Here is a 24,849-nt window from a genome sequence, read left to right as displayed (position 1 = left end):
TATGAACAATAAATTATTTTATTTTATATACCACGTAAAAATTCCGTAGAAATCCAAGATAAAGGAATAAATTTATTATTAATAAAACTTATTATATGGCGATCTTGCCATTCTATTATTAAAATTTAAATTTATTACATAAAGAAAAAATTAATATTACGATTATAATAAATTTATAACATGGCGATCCTGCCATGCTATTATTCAAATTTATGCATTAAAATAAATTCAAATAAAAGATATAATTAATTTATTACATACATCGCTGCGAGGTAACGTAAGACCAATCAAACAGACTAGTAAATTATTAGATGAGAATCACAGAATCAAAGTAAATCTACATCAATCTTCGAAGGTATTCATAAATATATATCAAAATGCAACATGTGAGCCGCAGATCCAATCGCTCTCGAACACCTCGCGAACAGTTTTCACGGCATCCATGGTGGCTGAGAAGATCGCATTGTGTAATGTAATATCTTTCATGTAAGTGAGTCATGTAATCAATTGAAATAAAATAAAGGACATAACATTACTAGGGAGTCGTCTTGAAATTGGTCACACAATGTTCTCATTCTGCACGTTGTCAGGGTGGTACCCAGCTAAGAACAGAAAAAATTGAGTAAGTGTCCTTAGCTTCTCAATAGCTACATATCACCAAATACTTTTTGATGAAGATATGAAGGTCCCCTAAACCCGGAGGCGTTACACTAACCGTGCTCATCAGGCATAGGTGTGCAGTCAAGAGATCTGTCTAACTGTATCTTTGCGGAGTCTCTCCAATACACTCCACCTTGGGAAGTAAGTATGTTGTACCCATTATATGGGACGCTGCTATGGTGGTCACTTTTTTCGTTCAATTTTAATCGGGACCGCTGTGCCAGTCTTGTCGGATAAGAAGACGATTATGCTACGAATATGGACTCTTTCGGTATTGTCCTTTATCAACCAAAACTTCGAACAGCATTTTGTCTATCAGTCGTAGTAGACCGAATACAAACCACATGCTAACGCTCTAAATTATAAGTCTCAGTATTAAGGGTAAGTTGAAAATGGATATTCCCATATTAGATAAACAGTTTTAACGTAATCCTAGGAAAGCAAATTGGGATATTTTAGTACACTCTCGATTAGGTGATTCAAGAGCACATTTTATCTTCTTTTAAAGCATCGTTACCTCGGTTTTATGTAAAAAAATATAGGCCCCCATAGTGAAGCGAGAAGCTCTTTTTGCTCCGCAAGAATGCATGAAAAGCTTTTAACAAAAGCTATCGTACCAAGGTGTGGTCTCCGTATAGGAATGCTGTAAAGGTTTCCAAAAAGGCACTACTGGAATCCAAGAAAGTGACATGGAATTCTCATTGCTGCAAATAAAAGTATTAAATGCCTCTCCCTCATTAATAAAGCTGATGGAAGTCCAGTTTAATCATTAACTGAACTTTTTCACAATTAATAGATACCCATTATCCCGGCCCTTCTATCAATTCTCTGAAGGTACTACCTAAACTATCGTTTAGCTGACTCTGGTCAAACTGTACATTCAGTGGTATCCTTAAGAAGGATCAAAATAGCAATCGACTCCTTCTCCCCATTCAAAAGTTTTGGTCCCGATGGGCTCTTACCAATCATGTTACAATCTCTGGGAGATGTAGCTGTAAATTAGCTCTCTACGATTTTCTGCAGCTGCCTTTCACTCAATCATCTACAAAGCTCCTTCCTGGAGACATGTTAGAGTAGTGTTTATTCCAAAGACATGTTACCGTACGGAAAAGGACTACAGGCTTATTAGTCTTACTTCATTTTTGCTTAAGACTATAAGAAGATTGATTAGTGCTCATGTCAGATTGACACCAAGTTTCGTGAACTTATCGAGCTGTCAGCATGCTTATCTTCTGCACTAGGTAGTAACCGTTGTGGAAAAGTTTTTAGGATACAAATAATTTCTTTAGTCGCTCTTTTGTATGTCTAATACAAGGAGCTTTTAATAACGTCAGTGTGGAGACCATTCAGGGGGTCACATATCAGAATCTTAGTAAATTGTCGTCAAAGGGTAATGTAGGCATAAACCCTTCTAAGACAGAAGTGTTTCTATTTACCAACAAATACAAAACTCCAAACTTTATATTGCCAAGGCTGAACAGCCAAAAACTAGCTCTTTTGCACAAAAGTAAGTATCTAGATGTAATTCTTGACACAAAGCTTAACTGGAGGCCAAACGACGATAAAGAACTCGCAAAGCGTGCGTGGCCTTATGTGTGTGTAAAAAGATGTATGATAAGAGCTGGAGATTACAGCCTAATGTGATTCTCTGGCTATATATAACTATCAGCGCTCGATTGCATTTAGACATAGTAACATTATATCGATCTATCCGATGGATCGGAGTATTGAATCGGACTACTTACGTCCTCGCTTACAGTTCGACTGTAACTTTGCCACTAGATATCCTTCAAGAGGAGAATGATAGACAGGGCTGCTTACAACGCTAGGAAAAATAGCGATCTGTACCGATGGGTCTGACCTCAATATTTCATGCAGACTGTAACGTATGTCTACCAGGACACCAGAACACCTGTTTTGTTTATGTCCAGGCCTGCCCAGAACTAAGCACAGGTTTTTGGGGGACCCCCTCATTAATACACTCAGCGATATCTCCAGTATTAACATTAGCCAGACCTTTGCCTTTATAAATGCTTCTGGCTAGTTCTAGTTCGACCTTCTTCTATCCACTATTACGAGAAATTGTGAATTCAAAACGGCTTTCTTAGCTAATTGAGGAGGATTCGTTTTTCCGTCCACTTTAACTATCTAACTTATAATGCGATGTGGAAAAACACGAAGAATCTTTATTTAAAGGTAAATTAATTATATCTTTTGAAAACATTTTTTATAAAAAGTAATCGAATTGCATTAAGTAAAATTTACGTTATAAAGATGGTATAGAAAAGTACAGTAGTGGTATGACACCAGAGTAAATTCTATCAATAAGTTTATTTGCAATTAGTCACCTGTTGTTATTTTCTGAATAATTGGCAATAGGAAGGACGGGACTCACTCGAGCTACTGAAATCGACAACTAATAAAACAAAGTTATTACTATGCATAGCATCTAAGATAATTTTAACAAAACACTTGCAGAATGTGCCTTAATTGTTGTTGTTGCTTCCAACCCAAATATTTACTTGTTAGCTACATAGCACTTATAAAATAAAAAAATTTCAACTTGCGCCAATTGCACCAAAAATTTCGTTAGTGAATTCAAATAACAACTAAGTACACAAGATGAGTTACTTTTTTCTGTCACTTTTTTATCGTTCTGCCGTTTGGTTCCACTCTTTTTAACTACTTTCATAAAACATATGCTTTGCACATATGATGTATACATACGATAAATCATAGTTTTGATTCATTTTGTATGAAAATTTCATTCATTCTTCAAAACTATTCACTATGGCACAAGTTGGCACTGCAAAATACTGTATTGTGGTGAATAATCGAAGTTAAAATAAACTTGATTTTGTAGATATTACGATTCAATTCTATTTTCAGCTGTTAAAATGCTTATAAAAATCCTCCTGATTTCAACTTGCTTTGCTGTCGATATGAAGAATAATTCGAAATGATAGTTAAAATTCAATTCAAAACTCTCGTGTGCATGCAGTATTACTTTTGCTACGTCTGCGACAACTAATTCAGTTTAAATATGAGCTAATCACTGCACATATGTAATATGTACTACGTTCGACATCTGTATGATTATTTTATCTATGCTGCTACCATAGGTACTAGTACTATTATGAATGTCATAGAAAATTATGGTATGTAAAGTATAGTGTAAGAGTATGTATCCATTGCCTTCATTAAAGCCGTTTATTTAAATTAGGTCACTAATACTATGTTCAGATAGACAAATTTTCTTAAATTTTTTTATTTGGAAAGTATTCGTACTGCTCCACATTAAGCAAATCACATATTTTTTGCGTATAAATTGAATACTAAAAATTATATGCTCAAAACACCATTTGAGTTTGCGAAATTTTTAAAGTTGATTATTATTATTATAAAGCATGGCATTCAGTAATTTCAATAGCTTTATTAGATTTCAGGAATGTGGATTATTATTTTTCACCCTATTTTAACAATTACAATTTTTTCTCTATATTCAAATTTAAAAATTTCCACTACTTTCAAAATATTTTCCCGGTTTTTAATTAATCAGCTGCTTTTAAACATAAATGTCACTTTTTCGTTATCTCAATTTATCTTTTGCTTATAATTTATCTTTCACTTAGTTGCATTTGAAATTTTTATTAATTTCAGACTTCGTTTCAACGAAATTAGAGCCATTTTCCTTAGTTTCGTTCTGACCTTAAAACTAAATTTTATATGTAAAAAATTCAGTAAATTAATTTCACTGAAATAAGGACGATATAAAGATTTTTGGGAAATTAAGATGTTTTTGAACATAGTTATAATGAAGATGATTAGGCAAACAAAGAATTTTTGTGCTTTTTAAATTAGTTAAGATTTAATAAAGGGATATGTCAAATACCATATTGGAAAATATATTTCCCACAAGAGAAGTTATCGAAATTTGATTTATTTGACATATGAAAAAAATATGAATAAACAAGGAAAGTATTTTGTAAAGTGTTTGTTTTTTTTACACTTTCTTTTTAAAGATTTTAAATATTACACATTATCTAATCACATTCACTACCCATACTAACATGAAATCAGCATTATCCCGAAATTGCGGAAAGTAATGTAAAGTGCTTTTTTCAATAATCATTCGATTATTTTTTAATACACTTATAAATCCAATTTTCCATATGTACGTCTTGCTTTTTTGATGTGATGAACAATTTTTTAAACATTATATCCAAATTTTTTTGCATTTTTCGCTTTTTCCATGATCAATTAAATAACAATTAGTGTTAATAATGCACAACAATATATCATCTGCTGACAATTGAAAATTAAACAAACAAAAGCTTTCCTCAAACTTTCAAATATACCAAATCAACTTTTTTTAATGAAACGAACACATCTTAATTTCATTAATATAAGTTCATTTAATTGCGGTGGGAATATGATATGACAGTATGATTAAGCTTAAATTTACGAAGAATGTCGTTCCTTTAAGAAGTGTTCTATGATAACAGATATGTTAAAATGTCATGTGGCAACATTAGAGTTTTGAAGCTTCTGCCCAATGTATGCTTGCTTTAATTTTTAACATGCGCCTTCACTTTGTTGTGTTATTGAAAGCAAGAGTAGTGTGTCTAAAACTGATTTTGTTTTATCTTATCAATAATAATAATTAAAAGTTTCGAAAGATTGAAGTACGAGAAGTATCAACGACTTAAACATGAAAAATATTTGTTGGTATAACTAGAAGTATGACTACAAAACATCGCTGTGTTATGTTTAAAAGCATAAAAACCTTTATAATAAAATAATGGAAATATATAGTAATCATCTGTTATATATTTAATTAAAATTAAATTGAAGAGATATCCCAAAATGTGAAATAATTGGCAAAAGATGTAATTTGAGAGCTCTCTTGTAAGTTTGGTACCAAACTCAACCGGAATATATCAAACATTAATTACAGTTTATTATGAATTAAAAATTAAACTAAGGGGATAGTTTCTTATTGCCTAGTATTGCAGAAATAGCAATTCATTACCTATAAATTTTTTGAAAACATTAAATCACTTGTAAGTGTAATGCGATGTGAATATATTAACATACATATTTTTCTATGAACAGCCAAATTATTCTATAAGCTCAGACAGATTTATATTGATTGTTATTTTTTAATTTCAAAATAATAGAAAAAAATGAATGGTCGTCGCATATCACCGGAGTAGATTGCTATATTCTAAGTTCATGAACATAGCTGGTCAGTCCTTGTAAAATCTACTTTTTTCAAATATAATAGAAATTGGAAATGCTAATATATATTTATACGTATTTGTATTTAAATGATATTATAGCCTTCGTTGCATAAGCAGTGTTAAATTGTCGCTTTGTATTTATTTAGATTGTTCAAAACAAGTAATTATTCCATTCACATATCTAATATTAATTGTACGTACATTTACTCATACATATATATGTGTTCATATGAATATTTAATTGCATAAATATAGAATTAAAAAACCACATGTCACATTTTTAAAGTACAACAATTAACTGGAAACTAATACCAATTTATTGTATTCTGTTTACAATTTAATTGTATATTCAATACAATTTCACAACATCATTAATGTGATGATACACACAACGTTACGTTCAGACAATAGTTTTTTAGTTGCTGCATTGATATGGTTGCAGCATTTATATATGGATCAGTCACTTTCAAAACAACTAATTATATAACGCTAAATATTATACAACTATAACTTTTTTATAAATAAGGAAATATAAAAAACAAAATTTGTTATTGAACAAATTAGATAACGAGTTTTATTCACGTTTTATCTCTGTATATAAATATATATATATGCTTTATTAAATATGATATCTTTGGATGATAATTTTCCGTTTAAAAAGTTCTAATTCGTATTCGGATATAACGCATATCGAACAGATATCGTATATCAGCGAAACCTTTATTTTAGAATTAAAATTTTTATTCTGATAAATTATTTAAAAAATATTTAATTTTACTTAATTTTGGCATTACAGCCTTTGGTAATTGATTAGTCAAATCATTATGAACAAAGTTATTATTATTGTTTTGTATTGGTTTAATTAGTTAACTGTTGTTACAAATAAAAAAAAACAGAAATAACCTAAATTATTTTACATTAATATTGATGTAATTAAATATATCGACTTTAATCTAAAATCGATTTCGAAAACTGACAATTACATATCAAACAACCAATCAACATATACATATTTCTGAATGAAACATACATATAAATAGAAAGAAAAATAACGGTTTTTTAAAAACTGCAATGGGTTAATTCTGAAACTGACATTGACAACTGCGCCCAGATGTATAAAATTATTATACATTAACAAACAGGCGCAAGATTCCATACTTTCTATTTCTTCTTATTGCTGATACTTTTAAATGTCGAGTGGAGGACTATTCACTTGTTAATACCTAGTATTATCTATATTTTACTACAATTTGTGTTTAACTCCTCATTGATCTGCTCAGTCTCCAACAAATATTTTAATTGATATTAAAAATATGAAAATATTTTACTTCTGCTAAAGTTCCGGTATTCTCTCGCTGTGTGAAAATAACATATCATAGTTTTTATTTACCTTGGACAAGAATAACGAAAACAAGTAGATGTCCAACGTAGAACGAATTGTGCAGGTAAAATTCATTGCACAATTTTGGGCTGAAAGAGACTAGAGTCAGTAATTTGCATAAAACTTCAATGATCTTAAAACAATAGCAGTTCGAAGAAAAATGAAAATCAGTTTTTAAATAAACGAACTCAGATATTACTTCGCTTTTTGCTTTATATAGTGTTCTTGTTAAAAATGGCTTGAATTGTCTTCGTTCTCAGGACCACAGTAATAATCCAATTAGTTTTTAATTTTATATATTAATTTTAATAATACTTTGACAATTCGATTTTTAAAAAATTATATAAAATGCACTTATTTGCAATAATGTAATGAGTTACAACTATTAAAAAAATCAAGAAGAATAAAGAAAATCAAAAATAAAATTTTGTGTGACGTGTATAGAGAAGATGTATTGACAGAATGCCGGTAACAAGAATGGTTTGCAAAACTTCGATCAGTCAATTTGGATGTGAAAGCTGCGCTATGTTCCGAAAGACGAGTTAAAGCTGATGAACATAATAATAAGACGTTAATTGATACAAACTAGAAGAAAATAGCTCGTGAGATCTCTGAGAGATCTATAATTTATGGAATTTGATCGATCATTAACATTAAAATGTCAAGGCTTTTTATTAAAGCACGACATACGGTTTCCTTATGTTCTTACGAAAAGGAATTTGAATCATTGGCTTTACATTTGTGATTTACTTTTTAAGGAAATGATAGATTTTTGAAGAACATCATCACTGGGAACGCGATTAAACTTGTCTACAACAATTTTACAATCAATAGATCATTGAGTAAAAAAATGAACCGCTTAATAGCGCTCCGAAAGCCGAATTCATGAGAACAGTAATGCTATTTTTTAGGATTAAACTACAAAAACAAAAATTCTTTTTTATATTATTTTAATTAATTAAATTTTTGGATGACCTTACATAGTTTCGAGTATTGCCAAATACTCATCATCAGTGGTCTCCCCCAGGTGGACCATTTGTGCTTGGCGATACTGGTGTAGTTCAGTTTAGGTAATCTTTTGAGATAATTTTTGCTGCCACCAAGGATTGTCTCCAGCACATATTGTTGCTTTGAGGCAGTTTTGTTCCGCATTTTACTGCCATCAAAATTACTCTCTCTGTAGAACTATACTTCTAAGTTTACTTGATTATAAGCAGCTATGCCTTGTAAAGTATTGAACTTCTTATAAATCAGTGAAGAGTTTGAAACCTAGAATGGTTTAGACATCAAGAAATTGCAAAAATACAGTTTCAGCCAATTTCATTATCTATTTCTGCAACCACTTTCGAATATGGAAAAATGTTTCAGTAAACATGTCATCAATAAAACGTAGATAAAGAATTGGTCAAAATTAAAACACAATTTTTGGAAGCAAGTATCAACATATATGAAGGAAGTTACATTGGTTGTTAAAAAAGAAGACAATATCTATTATTTCAATGGCTCTTTGGTCGAACTTATAAATTACACAAATATGATGGCGGCATGGTTCAAGTCGTTGAAGGAAAAATATCGTCAGAAGTGTTAAAGTCGCCAATCCATGGATTCGCACTGATACTCACCAACGAAGTAATCTCAAAAATAATCAATCAGTAAAATCTGTTTTATTACAATACTAATTCGCTATTATTTGTTTTACTGATAATTGCATCACCAATTCAAATGTCTTGACTATAATTCGGAAAATTATCCTTTACTATAACTTAACATCTTGGCAAACGGAATTCGAGTGAATTGTGCTTATATCGGACAGCAGATTTTTTCTGCAATGTACTTATTAAAAACTTCAAAATTGCTTGTAATCAATTACAAAAAATAAATCTTCTGTCGTCAAGTGGAAATCCATGAAGAGCATTGAATATAGTAGCTAATTTGATACTCACTTTATTTGGAGTCTTGAATTCTGATAATGAAATATATAAATTTGTAAAAAAGTGATACAAAGTGTTAAGTGAAAAAAAAAATATTCTCCGAAAACTACTTAAAAATCGATTTTCAGTAATCGAATTGACAACCAACATAATTAAACAAAATCGAATAGATAAATAATTTGATATGAAATGATGGTCAATAACCTAAATAAAGTTTAGATAGACTGCCAAGTTATGGCTGTTATAAAAATTTATAGTTCTTGCTGTATTACTTTATATAATAGTGACAAATTGGCTACACATTCAGATAGAATTGATACATATTTAGACGATACATATTTAGATATTAATTATAAAACAATAAATTTACAAATACTTACGCCAGATCTACTTGCAGCAGAAATTTTCACTACCAAGGGACAATTGTGAATATTGGTGTGTTTGCCTTTGAAATGTGTTGATTTGATTAAAATTTATGAACGTGTTTTCTGGCATAATCTAAAAACATTTCATCATTAAATGGTAAACATATTTTTCACTAAATCAAGTCCCTCAAACATGAATAGTAATCTTGTGGCTATACAACCAAAAACTAATATCCTGATAGTAAGTTAACATCGGGATCAATGTATTAAATTCAGCAAAGAATTTGGGTAATTACATATACACCTCGATGATGTAGTGTATGTAATTCCAAAAGATCATTTAATATTATCGTGTGTTTGTGTGTGAAATTCAATTTTTCAACAATAAAATTTCACAAAGTTGTAATATATAGGACTTGACTGATAAAATATTCTTCATACCAATATTTCCAAGTACCAAATGGATTAATATCATGTTTGCCACATCCAAAATAACAACATAACCATAACCGAAACAGTTTATGCAGATGGATTTAGGAATACTAACAATACAATACTAAAAATAATATCTTATCTTCTGAAATGACTTTATCTTAATTCATTGATACGGAAACTGGTTCAGTCTCATATATAATATGTAGCTCCTTTACCAGCTTTGGATACATTAAGTTGCTCAATTAATTTAATGTATTAAAATTTAAAAGAATAATCTTCAAATACTTCAAAACTAATTTTGAACTGCTCACTAGTTTGCAATTAACGTTAAAAGACAAGATCAGCAATCTACTCAAAAAAATATGTACATGTATTTATCATTGACCATCATATGGTCAACTATATTGCATTGAGCCTTTCAACAATATTCAACTTGCATTTATCATGTGAAAAGTTTAATCAATACTTCAGACTAAAACACTTTCTAATGATGTCGACATAACTCCTAAACCAATATCCCGTTAGCGCAATGCAGACTACAATATTGCAGCGATGTCAATCAAGTTACCTAAATAAATGATTTCTTTTATTTTTATTTGTGCTAAATTATGTGTTATTTTATTCACATATAAAATGCATTAACCAGTAGCGAGGCGTCAGCTTTTTGACAAGGTGTTCACAATTTGATCAAAACTGAATTTCAACTATAACGTATTCTACCTACTCCTGAGTTTTGTCCTTTCCACAAGCAAATAGCGTACAAGACCAACAAAACAATTTATGTCAATGTTCGCAGCCTGTGATCCACTGGTTTTTATGGTAAACAGCTGTAGGAAAACGGCGACTTATCACAGATTTCGATATTTTTACAACAGGTACCAAATTCTTCATATCTGGAGGTGGTCTATTCGTTTTATGAATTAAAACCATTTTTTCAGAAGATTGTTTAAAAAAAGATATTTGAATCAAATCTTTAATCACACATTTATCCATTTCTAAATATTATTTTTCACTTCAAATTTCTTTAATTTTTTTCTTTACTTTTACTATTTGCTAGTATAAAAGTGCAATAATGACTTTGTTTTTGGTTTATTTCCAACCTCTACACAAGAGTAAGAAACTCTCATGCATTCATTTACTCTTTTACTTTGAACCATTTGCTCATATAAAACGGCAACCGTGACTTTGATTGTATTTGCACGCTTTGTATGAACTTATGGTTCAGTTTAATCGATTGAACCTCTTGTCAAATGTAAAGCGATTTTCGTTCAGTCTTTCCTTTTCTCTTGTGTATTTACTTTGCATAACATTGGAGGTTCACTTTTTTTATTGTACCGCTTGCACGCATTAATTTAAGAGTTATGGTTATTTTACGTACATATTTTGATCGGCTTGTTTTCTCTTTTATTTTTATATTTGTTTGTATGTTTTGTGTTTATTCAATACTGAACATAGTCCCAATGTGAATGTTATTTCATTGGCATGCTTTGTAAGCATTGTTTATTCTGAACCTTAGTATATTTTAAGAGGAATTTATTTGAAGTAAATTATTTCTATTTTATTAATTATAAGTAATGTTGGGTGTAACTAACATATGTATGTGTGGTTTTGTTTGTATTATACGTTTTGTGTTTATGTTAATATGTTTGGAAAAGCTATTATAAAAGATGTTAAATAGCAAAATAGCGAGATTATTTACCTAATAAAAAAAAGATCTAAAAAGGAAGCTTTGTTAAGGTGTTCAGTGAACACTCTGAACTATTCGACGCCTCGCCTCTGGCATTAACCAATTTCACCAAAACCTTCCAGGGTTCGTATTTGCTTACTCATTAACAGCTTAGGTTCATGAGCAAGAGCCAGTTATTACGTGAGCTCAAAAGTGGCTCATATTGAAGAGCTGCTCATCAGCGTGAGTATTCAGTTTGCTCATATTGAAGAGCTGCTCATGAGGCCTCACGAGCCGAGAGCTCAACTGTTCAATAAAAAAACGATTTATTTTTGATTAGTTTGTTTTATTTATTTTTATATACGTAACGTAATTTAAAATTAACTTAGCTTATTACTATTTATTTTAGAACAATGTAATGAAATAATACATTGTTTTTCGCATTGTAAGCAAATTGTTTCATTACATTCATGTAAAACTTTGAAATACTTTGCAATACGAAGCACTATATAATATAGTTTAAAACTCTTGAATTAATATAAAATGATTAAAATAATTAAGTAAACGCACAAAATTCAAATAAATATTGAAGACAACAACAATACCATATATTTTTCATTTTCTGGCATGCACCACTTTCTAGTAAGCAGTGCATGAAGTCTCGTGAGTCTCAGCTCGGACTCTTGCTCATGAGCGTGAACCAATTTATAACTTAATGGCGACTCTTGCTCATGAGCGTGAGCTTTGCAATTGGGTTCGCTCGCGTGAGCCGTCATATGAAAAGAGTTTCTTGCCTGCTCATGACCTGTGAGCAGAATGAGCCGAAAAGAGTCGCTCATGGTGCGCAAATATGAATTCTGATACCTACTGACCAAATTATAGCAGTTAATATATCACTTGTATCTCGACAAGATTGATTTTGTATAAATAGAATACGGTTATAATCAATAAACTGAAATTACACAAAACAGCAGCTTGTATTCTTTATAATTAAAGAGCTGGGGTTTAAATGTTCAAATACTTAGTCGATATTACAACTACAAGCTAAAATGGGTTTATTTAGTAAATTTAGCACCATTGTAGTTTGTTTATGCATAAAATACATTCAATTTTTTAATTTGTTTCACCTGAAACCTGAAAACGTTTGTATAAAATTTTTTCTTCATTTTTTCATGTATGTAATATATATCACTAAGAAAATTTTTCAAAAGAAATATACTTTCAAAACCAAAACATACTGAAATTGAATTAGTCTATTCACACTGAGCAAAGAGTATTGTTTTTTTAATTAGATTCATTATAGTTATAGATTCTTGTTCGATTTTTAGACTGAAGAATTATCTTTTAAGTGTATGTTATTTGTATGATCGATAAATTTTTTGAATTATTAGAATTACTATAAATATACTTATATTACATTATGGATCTGGGATAAACGTTACATTAATTTAAGTGTGAATTTTTTTTTTCAGTTTTGGAAAAAATTTCTTTACATACTCCGTCCTTTCACTGATCTGCATGTACGAATTCAGATACGAGAGCAATTGTTAAATTTGTAACAATGTACACTTCACATGAAGAAAAACGTTCATCCAAAGTGTCTTACTCTACAACTGAAGATGCAGTAATCAATCCAAGATGTCGGTACCTGCACCTTTGTAATATAATTGGTGGTAAGTTTTAAAATTCATATTCTATTCAGTAAGGTATAATTTGTTCATTATGTATGTGAATTTATTGTATTTTATTTATGTGGTTTTAAGCTCACTGAATCTTATAGCAAAACGTAATTTAAGTATATTATAATCAAAATGGTAACCAGTACGTATAAACAAATGTGGTGACGTACAGTTCAATTTTATAATTTTGGCGGTGATAATGTAATCAAGTTAACATCAACAGATCCGAAATAGTAATGTCGATAATCTTTATGTCTTACGAAGGGTGCAAATTCCACAGTTATCGTAGTAAAAGATTCTGGTTGCCATTCTTTACGGAGTTCAGAGTAGCCTTAAGCCTGTGGAAATATGCACTATCGCTTGTGATCGTCTCTAAGTGATTTCATTTGTGCTGCTCTGTGAAGTTCAATATTAAAGAAAATCCAAGATTTACTCAGGTAATATTTGCTAATGAATTATTAAACAGGGAAATCAGCACGACTGGTTTCTAGGCTCGTTGAGAAAATGTATATGAAAACCTCAAAATAGATTCAAAACTCTGTTTGAAGCTTATATAAACTTCATAGCTAAATAGTTAAAGCATAGCTAAAGCTAACATCTTTACTTTATCTTATCAGCAAAGCAACTTTTCTGAGTTAGTGCAGCTAGGCACTTTTACTCTTTGATAGCTGGGGGGTTTCTGCAGAGTCCCACCCATCTCACTGACTAATTTGTGTATTTCTGCCAAGGTTCGTGATTAGTCAATGACTGATCTAAGATCTACTTACCGCTGCGTACGGTTAGTGATTACTTTGAGATTAGATAGTGCTAAGTAGGGTTTTAGCCTATCGGTTTTCGCATAAGCTTCAGGGCTCTGTCTGTTATGTATTTTTTGACCGGTTCTATTCTAAGGTCTCTTAGCATGGCATTCGTGCGGATCTACCATGGTACTTTGAGGAATCTCCGTAGAGCCTGACTGGTGGGGTCCTACCAGTGACCTGAAAGAACCTGATAGGCAATATGGTTTCATTCCTAGTTAATAGTTGCCTTGTACCTGGTTTTATTAAATAAAAATTGTTAATCTATTCTAAGGTCTCTTAGCATGGCATTCGTGCGGATCTACCATGGTACTTTGAGGAGTCTTCGTAGAGCCTGACTGGTGGGTTCCTACCAGTGACCTGAAAGAACCTGACAGGCAATATGGTTTCATTCCTAGTTAATAGTTGCCCTGTACCTGGTTTTATTAAATTAAAATTGTTAATTACTTTCATTTATTTTTAATTGAAAACGATTATCTTTTTTTCCGTTTCGTTCAATGAAAGAAAACTCACATGAAAATAAAGTTCACCATTCGATTGAGTTAGCTTATGTCTGCCCTATATTCTAATACTAGTTCTGATTGCTAAAATATTGACGTGTTTTGATAGCCTCTTGGCTGTCAATGAAAATTACAATTGATGGGAATAATTTTTATCTGCGAATATCAAAAATATTCCTATAAGTTATCACATTTTATTGAAGATTTGCTGTATTCATTTATTTCTCGATTATTATTATTATTATTTATTGTTGGTTCAAAAAATATGACACTACAATTACAAAAAATTATACAATTTTACTTAAAATCCAAATTGACAATAACATATTTGTTGTGTGTCAGATTCTCAAACGAAAAAGTGATGTATATTATTAACATTATTTTTTATAAAAATTCTTCAAAAATTACTCTTTTGTAATATAAAACTCTTATAAGTTTGTACAGGTTATTAGTATTGCTACCATTCAACAAGAGCTTAACTACATCTTCAGACTGAAGTGCTTTATGAAAAAAAATACGTCTATGTTCTCTGACTCTCTCTCAAATATATTAAATTCTCTGTTAAACACCGCATCTACTTTTAAAAAGTATGCTCGATATGTGCTGAGTGTTTTTGTAATAAAAATTATGCATAGTTTTATACAGAGAGGTTACAGATAATTAATATTCCAAGAGATTTATATTCCTTAATTATTTTTACCTGCTTTTTCCCCGAATTTTCAATGAATTAGGACCTTTTCTAAAAATCATAATCTTAGATTTATATGGATTAGCGATGAGACCTCACTGTAAACAATACCTAAACATATCATCTATCATACTTTGCAATACTTCAGGTGAGTCCGTAAGCACAATCACATCATTAGCATACAAAAGTACTTTTATATAATTTTAGTTGATATGTACTCCACCCGTTATAGCGTCATGCAGATTGTTTATGTATAAGGAAAACAAAATCGGGCTGAAAAAGACATAAGATTACCGTACCTTACGCAACTGCTGGTGTTCGAGTATAATTTCATTACTGTAATCAAAAACTTGTGACACAAACCCAAAGTAGGCATATGTTGTTTTCTTATCGTTCTTTAGATTTAAGTGTATTATAGAGGTCAAATTGAGAATGTTATCGACCGTTGCGTTGTATCTGTGAAATCTGTCTTGGTATTCGTTTTCATATTTTCACATGAAATTTCACATTGTAGAAAGTAACTACTTTAAGAGGTTTTATTTTCAAATTTTTCGCAAGCTACCACCAATTATAAACGCGTTTAATAGTATTTAATGCTTCAATATTATTTGATTTCAATTGAAGTTTTTTTATTGCGGCAAAGGTTTGCATAACGAGATATGGGTGCTAAGTAAAAAGAACGATAGCTTTCAATATTCTATTTTCTAACTAAATTAAGGAAATAAAACTTCCTTCCTAATTCTTGACAATAGTTGTCAAACAATGAATTTTTTTGGTTTAAAATGCTTGTTTGAGAACTGTCCATCCGATACTTCGAAAACGTCTAAATTAGGATAAATTTGCATATTAGAATTTATATAATCAGAACAAGTCGGCAGACGGCTAAAATGCCATAGCTGTAAGCTTTATGTATATTTATTATAATTATATATATTATAATTATTATATAATTTCGATGTAATATAATAACTTTAAAATGAAGTAAAAAAATAAAGCCACTACTACTACTAATCAGAACAAGTAGTTCCCTGTATATAATTGCATAAGCTTCCTTTCAATGTAATTTTTTCGGAATTCGCACGTTATTTGCAATTACTTCCACATTTGAGGGAAAACGGAACTCAATAACGAGCGGCATGTGATTGGAATATGATTTACAAAGAACTTGAAAAGAGCATATACGGAGTTGCTGATGGAAATTGCAACAATTTTCTCACCGATGACAAAAAGCTCAAAAATTATTCAGTTGACAGTTCATTGTTTTGTTTATAAGTGTACGAAGATTTTTCGACTTTTATGAAAGAGTTCAAACGTGATAGTTTGATTGCTTTATATTGGCTGGCAAAACACAAGTGGCTATCGTTCGAGCCCTACAACACCTAAATGTTTGTTTTGTTTATTATTTGAAACACAATATGTACAATAATATAAATACATGTTTCATTTGACTACGACTAGTTCATGCAAGAACTATCAAGCAGTTTTGTTACATTTCAGTATACTTATTAGAATTGTGAAGTTGTCAAAGACTTAGTGTTAATAGTAGTAATCTAAATTATTATTAGTCTACTAATTCGGGAGTAGATCTGAAGGCTTTGTTCGTTTAAGTCTTCTCAGCAGGCCAGATGTATTAGACAGATGGTTGACTGTTTCGTTTGGATGCTGTTGTAATCGTTTTTGGTGCTTTACCGCGAACTTCTGGATTACTGCAGCCACAGATTCGATCTTCAAGTCCCGATGGAGGTCAGTATTCCTAATAAACCACGGAGCGTTGACTAAGTTTCTTAAAACTTTGTTTTGAAAGTTTTGAATGATTTGAATAGTGGATTTTGGTGCACAACCCCATAACTGGATTCCATACGTCCACACCGGAGCTAAGACTTGCTTGTATACCATTAATTTATTGTTTAGAGAGACGGGTGATTTGTTCCCAAGAAGCCAATATAAATTTTTGTATTTGGATTCTAATTCAACTCGTTTTTTCTTTATATGTTCTTTCCATTTCAACTTAGCATCTAAGTTCATGCCAAGGTATTTAGCTGTGTTTGAGTATGGTATTTGAGCACTGCACATATTTATCGGCAAATATTCAATTTTTTTGTTTGTGAAGTTTACATGGACGGTTTTCGTTTGGTTGAGCTCAATTTTCCATTTTTTAGTCCAACTAATAATTTGATCAATGGAACGCTGCGTTGCTTCTGTTGATTCGTTTATTGTGTTTCCAGTGGTAAGGATCGCTGTATCATCTGCAAACGTGGCAATAACACTTTCTGGTGAGACTTGCAGGTCGGCTGTGTAAATTAGGTACAGAATTGGGCCAAGTATACTTCCCTGCGGTACTCCGGCTTCAATTGGTTCAAGTGTTGAGTACGCACCTTTATATTTTACTCTGAAGAATCGGCAAGATAAGTAGGACACAACACCTAAATGTGAACAAATTATTTGCGTCTTGTACCATAGCTCGATACTGTGATACTGGTAGCTTTGCCTGACGCTCAGGAATTGGAACAAAACAAAAACAGAAAAAACCAGAAGTTATTCGTAAAATTAAGAAACGAATTGAGCGAAACCCACACCGTAGCTGCAATCAAATCGCAAAGGAGCTGAACGTGTCACGTGAAAGGATGCAACACATTTTGAAAAATGTGGCCGGACTAAAGCCATTGAAGTTAAACAAAGTGCACGATCTCACCGATGAACAAAAAAGTAATAGTCGAAAGAGCCAAAGTATTGGTTCGTTTGGTCGGTTACCAAATTAGATTATTTTTGTTGAGTCACCATTCGTAATTGCGGAGATCGTAAACAAGCAAAATGATCGAGTTTACTTGTCAGCAGGCGCCACTGATGGTGATGTTGCTGGCAGCCGTAACGGCCGATAGTCGCTCTCGCTCGTGTCCATCGACCGTGGGGTAAAAATAAACATCCAAATCTATCTGAAATTATTATAGAGGAAGCACTAAAGTTCTAGGAAGATAAGTATTGGGGTCACAGGCGTTGGACATTCCAACAGAATTCAGCACCTTCGCACAAAGGTGCTGAAAGTCGATCAACAATGACTGAAAAACAACGTTTTGTGCTTAATTCCATGAACACAATGGCCACCGTGCTCACCTGTTATAAATCTTTAAGATTTATCGGTCTGGGGTGTTTTATAAAGTAAGGTTAGGAAAGTAAAATATCAAAATGTCGATCGCCTGAACCAAGCGATAAGCCAAGAATAGGCCAAAATACCGTAAAACCATTAGCGGGCAGCGTGCGATAGCTTCATTGACCGTATGAAGGTCATAATTCATGCTAGATAAAGCTATATTAAACCAATGTAAATTAACTTAAAAATTTAAAGTTCTTTTCGCATATTTTCATTTACTTTTCATTAAATTTAACAAAAATAAATAAAATAGAGCGTTTTACTTTGTTGCAATTTTCGTCAGCATCCCTGTATATATGTACGTAAATAAAATGAATAGAAACAAAAATCAATAACCGTGGATCCATTTTATGCTATTTTATATATGTAAATTTACCATCCTTATCATCTCAACAGCTGCCGTTAATTATAACACCTCTGATATTCTCCAATGAGCTCACAAGTTCTCTTTCCCTGGTGTCGAGATTCACATTTTTTTGATACTCTTCTCACGGCAACAAGTGGGAAATCAAATACTAAATCACCATCCAGTACTTGTTTATCTACTACATGGGCATTCAAGTTCTCAACAACACAGTAAATATGTTTATTAAAATCATAGAAAAGTTGTTCCAGTTCAGGAAAATCTACCTCTTATTTTGTGCAATTTAATTAACGTGGCAGGATGAAACAGTAAAGCACAATATTGATATGATGTAGTTTATCGTCTGTTTAAATAAGACAAAGAAAAGAAAGAAAATTTGTCAAATCTTATTTATAAGATCAATTGTAATGATTGCAATGGAGCTTATATAGGAACAACCAAACAAAGATTGGCAAAAAGAGTTGGTGAACACAAAAGTACGTGTAAACGTAAAGATGATGGGAAAAAACAGCTCTTTCTGAACATTCTATTTCTAAAGGACATAGTTTTAACTTTGATGAAATAATAATTCTGGAAATTGAAAATAATTATCATAAAAGATTAATGAATGAAGTTATTCACATCATATTAAATAATGAACAGGTGGTAAACTACAAGAGAGACACGGATAATTTTAGCACACTTTACTCTAATTTATTGGATAAATACAAGTTAATCAAAAATAAGAGATAAAAGAAAATAAAAGTCAGCTGTTGGGTTTCTACTGATTGAGTAATAAGAGATAAAAAAGAGAATGTTTGTTATTATTATTATTTTTGGCGTAATGTTATTAAATTTTTTAGTTATGTTATACTAGTTATTTATGTCCAAAAAAAATTGTGTATTAAGTTTGAATGTGTGAATTTTAATTGTTTTAATTTTTTATTTTAATTTGTTAATTCAATTTTTATTGCTAATGACTATTGTGGAACAAAAAATTACTGCATTTTATAAAAAATAAGGTATATAACATATATTTTGATGTTAGTATTTTATATTTAAATTAATGTTTGTTATTATATAGCACTGATGAAGTTCTTAAATAACGAACGAAATATTTGCCAACATTTTTAAATAAATGCGTTTAATTGTTCGGGTCTGTAAGCTGATAAGAATCTAAATACAAACAAAAAAGCACAATATTATCGGTTAGAAGTTTAAAGGAATACACCTTCTATAAGCATTTTTTATATCTATAAAAAGAACCACCAGCTCTGTCAGCACTATAAATTCAAGAAACATCTATCCAGCACAATACATTATCTCAAAAGAAATAAGTATAAGTATATAAGTATATATAGCGTACACCTTCTACGGTAAGAAACTATATTAGTTATCTATGAGTCTTTAGTCGGTGGTTTTTAAGAAAAATTTCATTAATATACCCATAAGAATCCCAAGTGAAAGTGTCGGTGATTTTATCCGTATCCTCTGAAAGACTTCGTCAATTTAAAAATAAATTAGGTGCTACCGATGGGAAAACTTAGTATATTTAATAACTGAGTGCTACCAATAGACCATACTGTGTGATCTTAAAACCAAATGCTATCGATAGATCACGCTGCATAATTTTAGAGCGAAGTGCTAACGAATGCCACACTTTTAATTAAAAAAGCTTAGTGTTACCAATAGGCCAAAACTTGAATTATATAGAAAAACTAACTTTTTACTGACAAGCTACACTTTGGTATATCGAAAAGCAGAGTTTTATTTAATTCCGAAGGTCTTATTTGTAATGGCGTTCATGATAAATATTCGTTTGTTCATATTGCATTTATTTCTATCTAAATCAAAATGGTTAGTATAACTGTTATATCGTATATTCGGCCCAAAAACAAAATATCGTGATGAAGTTTTTGAATTAAATGTATATTTATGTGTACTTTGTTTTTTTTTTTGAACAGTGACTTTATAAAAATCATACCTTCATAAGTGATAAATAAACTTTGGTGATATTAAATGTCATAAGCGACTTTTATAACATGTTTTCTAAAGTTCTTATCATCACCACTTTTAATCGAAAGATGAAATCGATTAAGCCTTTGAACTGCTTATCCAAACACCAAACCTAAAAAATAAGGAACGGTTTAATCGGAAATGTAGTATTATAGCATGTTCATAAATGCAACTTCTGAATTTTTATTCTTTTTTGTTTATAATGCAATTTTTTATATACTACTTTATTTAGTTGCATTCCCGAACAAACCTAATATGAATATTAAGTCAAGTCCATTCATAATGGCGCAGCTGAGTACAGCTTTCATGATAAAACCACCGATTATTTAAGTCATACCATAATTCTACAGGTGTTCTAAAAGTGTAAAGACCATCTAGACGAAACAATTATTCTTTATGGAAAGAAACAAACAAATTCAAATCTTCAATGGAATTTAAACTATTAATTCGCAAACATGATCGATGTTAGGCTCGTACCCTAAGGAAATCTGCAATATATTTTTGAACCAAACCTACAGCTTGTTAATATTTAAGTAAATGTACTTACGTCTTTTAGCGGATGTAAGCTACAATCTTGAAATAAGCTTTTGGGGATTGAAGGATGCTTTTACCAACGTAAGTTTCAATAAACTCTTGATTATGATTAAGTTGCTGGCAAAATGACATCACAAATATTCTGGAGTTGTAATATCTTGCACTCCAATAAATATTTTACCCCCAATATCCAAAAAAAAATAAAACCAACTCACCAGTCTGTATTCCAGAAAAAAGTAACTTTTAACAATCAAGTAATTGCGTAGAATGAACAAGGCATTGCACGAAGTTTTTCAGGTGAAGAATATTTGCTTAGAGTTTTGATAAGCTATGTCGTAAAGGTCATATGTTGACATAGTCGTGGAGAAATTTGAGGTAACAACCGGTGTTCCAGAGTGCAGTGTACTTTGTGCGCTCTATATTTAACTTATTCTGCTGACCTACCATTATTCTCAAACAACTTTGTTACAACCTTTGTCGGTGACAATGTCATTCCAAAAACGTCTTTAATTTTATTAAGAATGATGGTGGGTAAAATGGCGAACTAAAGTAATTAAGTTCAAATTCAAATATGTCACCTTCTCTAGTTAGAAAGAAACGAGCACGACATCTGTTCATTCAAAAGAAGTTCTTAATGACAGTACGGTATTTGCTATATTACAGAATTATTAAGTTTTTAAGATTCTGTACATTATTGTAAATTATTATAAGAAAAATCCTACAAATTGGAGTTAGAAATGTGTTTACTATATGGTATCAAAAGTTTATTGTCTGATTTTAAATTATTTATTTTGAGTTGAAAAAATAACAAGTTTAATGTAATGAATTATATGTTATAATCAAATAATTATAATTATTTAATTAAAATCAATAATTCTCGCTGAAATTGTAAGAAAGTTTTAACCAAAACACTCAAATAATTGTTTTGTTTTGAGAAGGGTTCGTATTTGCTCACTTATGAGCAGCTCAGGCTCATGAGCAAGAGCCAAATCTTATGCGAGCACAAAATCGGCTCTTGAGCGTGAGTCCATAATTGGCTCATATCTCATGAGCCGTAGCTCATACTCTTGCTCACGAGCGTGAGCCGATTTATAACTTAATGGCGGCTCTTGCTCGTGAGCGTGAGCGCGACCTCTGTATTTGGGCTCGCTCGTGAGCGTGAGCCATCGTATGAAAAGAGTTTTTTGCCAGCTCATGAGCCGTGAGCAGAATGAGCCGAAATCAGCCGCTCATGGGTACGCAAATACGAACACTGGTTTTTAGTAATAATCTACGTGAGGTATAACAAATAAAAATTAGCTTTAAAGTAGTTCAGAGCAATAATGACTATTGTTAATCTCAGACTGTAAACGTTATATAAGACTAATTTATTAACTATTTTTGTTTAGTTTTATTTTAAAAAGTGAAATAACACTTATTAGTTGATGTTTATCATAAAATTATTAATTGTTACGGTCTCTGCTAATATCACATTTACCTAATTTTACAATACAATATCATGTTATGTATATAATATATATATTTATATAATTATGTTGTTATGTAACTTAAAAGATGTTGGTTTAATATTTTTTTGCAGCTAAAATACCTGCGCGGTTGGTGCTCTATTTTTTGTCTTGGTCGGGATTTTTGGTGTCCTTTATCATGCGAAATGATATTAATTTTGCAATAACAGCAATGATTCGGAAATCTACAAACCACACTTACGATGATAGAGATTTGAATACAATTCAAAATGTAACAGAAACATATATAACAGCTAATGTATCAACTAATATATTAAATTTAACAGTTTCTGAAAAACAATTTTACGATGTAAGAGTTATAATATTTATAAATATGTTTTATTTTAATTCTAATACGCTTATTACGCCTTATAGCCTAATGACAGCTACGAGTGGTCTTCAACAGTAAAATCTATAATTCTCGGCTCATTTTATTGGTGTTATGTTTTATCGCAAGTTGTTGGGGGTGTTGCTACTCAGTATTTTGGAACAAAACTTGTTTTTGGCTGGTCGCAGTTTGCTACAGCATTATGTAGTTTATGCATACCAACTGCAGCTGATATTCATTATACTGCTGTGATAGTTTTGAGATCAATTCAAGGTTTTGCTTCCGGCTTGACTTGGCCTGCTATGTATGCAATTGTCGGATACTGGATACCGTTATCAGAACGTGCACGTTTTATGTCAAGTTTCCAAGGGTTTAGTATTGGAATCGGACTTACTTATCCACTTTGTGGCTTTTTGATTGAAAAATTTGGCTGGCGTTACGTCTTTTATACGACTGGCTCATTCGGTGTCATTTGGTGTATTTTGTGGTATTTCTTAGCTTTTAATACACCAAGGAAACACCCGCGCATAACCGTGAATGAACTTGAATATATTGAAACGAACATAAGTTTTGATATTCAGGAATCGAACCAAAGAAAAGTCCCATGGAAAAAAATTTTTACTTCCATGCCAGCTTGGGCTATAGGAATTACAACGTTTGGTCGTATTTGGATACACTATGTTTTTATTATCGAAGGCCCAAATTTCATAAAAAATATATTAGGATTTGATTATCAGGCTAACGGTTTCCTTTCAGGAATGCCATTTATATGTTCCTACATATCATCAGTGATTTTCTGCTATATAGCCGATAAAATAGTAATTCATCGATGGTTAAGTCTAACTAATGTTAGAAAAATTTTTACAGCTCTCTCTCAAATTGTTCCTGGAATATTACTATACTGTATTGGTTACGTTAATAATAACATTCCACTGCTTTTAGTTATGTGGTTTACAGCAGTTACCTACATAACAGCGTCGTATGCAGGCGCCATGGCCAATATTGTTGATATAGCCCCAAATCTAGCTGGTTCGGTATTAGCTTTTTGTCAAACAATCCATATGTCAGCATCATTTTTGTCTCCATTAGTTTCGGGCATTATTGTACAAAACGAGGTAAGTTTTCGTATTTATTTTGGCGTTAACAGAATAAATAAAAAATTTTATTTTCACAGAACTCTATCGAACAATGGCGAACAGTTTTTGCAGTATCATCTGTTGTAGCAATTTTAACATATGTTGTTTATCAAATTTATGCGACTGCTGAGATTCAAAAGTGGAATTATTCTTCTCGCGAAAGTGAATCTGCGGAAGAAAGTCAAATACTTAAAAAACAATCCGTGGAACCCATTCACAAAAATACCTAGTTTTAAAAATAGCGAAGTAAAATACTTAATATATTCACTTATTTGTATAAACCTGTAAAGTAATAAACACTAAATTAATATTAAAACGATATATATAAAAACCTAAGGAATATAAACCAAATTATGGAGTACAATATTTGTTTTTGGGTATTTTAAAAAATTAATTTAATTAATAATAATTTATTTTTAGTGCACTTTAAACACATTATTTAAACAGATTAAATAAATTTGTTAAATTAGTATACGTTATTTTTGTTTGGAAGT

General features: G+C 31.1%; 1 protein-coding gene across 5 annotated transcripts; it reads left to right on the top strand.

The window, feature by feature from the left end:
• The first annotated feature begins 5,252 nt into the window (after window positions 1-5,252).
• Window positions 5,253-24,614, top strand: LOC119678274 (sialin). 5 transcript variants are annotated; one of them, XM_038090023.1, is made up of 5 exons: window positions 5,253-5,388; window positions 13,154-13,354; window positions 22,966-23,201; window positions 23,267-24,334; window positions 24,394-24,614. In XM_038090023.1, the coding sequence occupies exons 2-5, from the start codon at window positions 13,243-13,245 to the stop codon at window positions 24,583-24,585; spliced, it is 1,608 nt and encodes a 535-aa protein (XP_037945951.1). In that variant the 5' UTR covers window positions 5,253-5,388; window positions 13,154-13,242; the 3' UTR covers window positions 24,586-24,614. The 5 variants fall into 5 exon arrangements, with proteins under 5 accessions (XP_037945951.1, XP_037945949.1, XP_037945948.1 ...); XM_038090021.1 differs by having other exon boundaries at window positions 5,253-5,400; XM_038090020.1 differs by having other exon boundaries at window positions 5,253-5,568.
• Window positions 24,615-24,849: the final 235 nt, after the last annotated feature.

This window comes from Teleopsis dalmanni, chromosome 2 (assembly GCF_002237135.1).
Source record: "Teleopsis dalmanni isolate 2A chromosome 2, ASM223713v2, whole genome shotgun sequence".
NCBI classification, from domain to species: domain Eukaryota; kingdom Metazoa; phylum Arthropoda; class Insecta; order Diptera; family Diopsidae; genus Teleopsis; species Teleopsis dalmanni.
Note: the sequence above shows the minus strand (reverse complement) of the source record. Positions and strands in the feature narration are given on the sequence as shown.

What these genes read in the sequence shown, in the direction of transcription:
- LOC119678274 (XM_038090023.1), top strand. Translation starts at nt 13,243, where the DNA reads ATGTACACTTCACATGAAGAAAAACGTTCATCCAAAGTGTCTTACTCT. An exon ending in CTGAAAAACAATTTTACGAT is followed by an intron (nt 23,202 to 23,266) that starts GTAAGAGTTATA and finishes TACGCCTTATAG; the next exon opens with CCTAATGACAGCTACGAGTG. An exon ending in GCATTATTGTACAAAACGAG is followed by an intron (nt 24,335 to 24,393) that starts GTAAGTTTTCGT and finishes TTATTTTCACAG; the next exon opens with AACTCTATCGAACAATGGCG.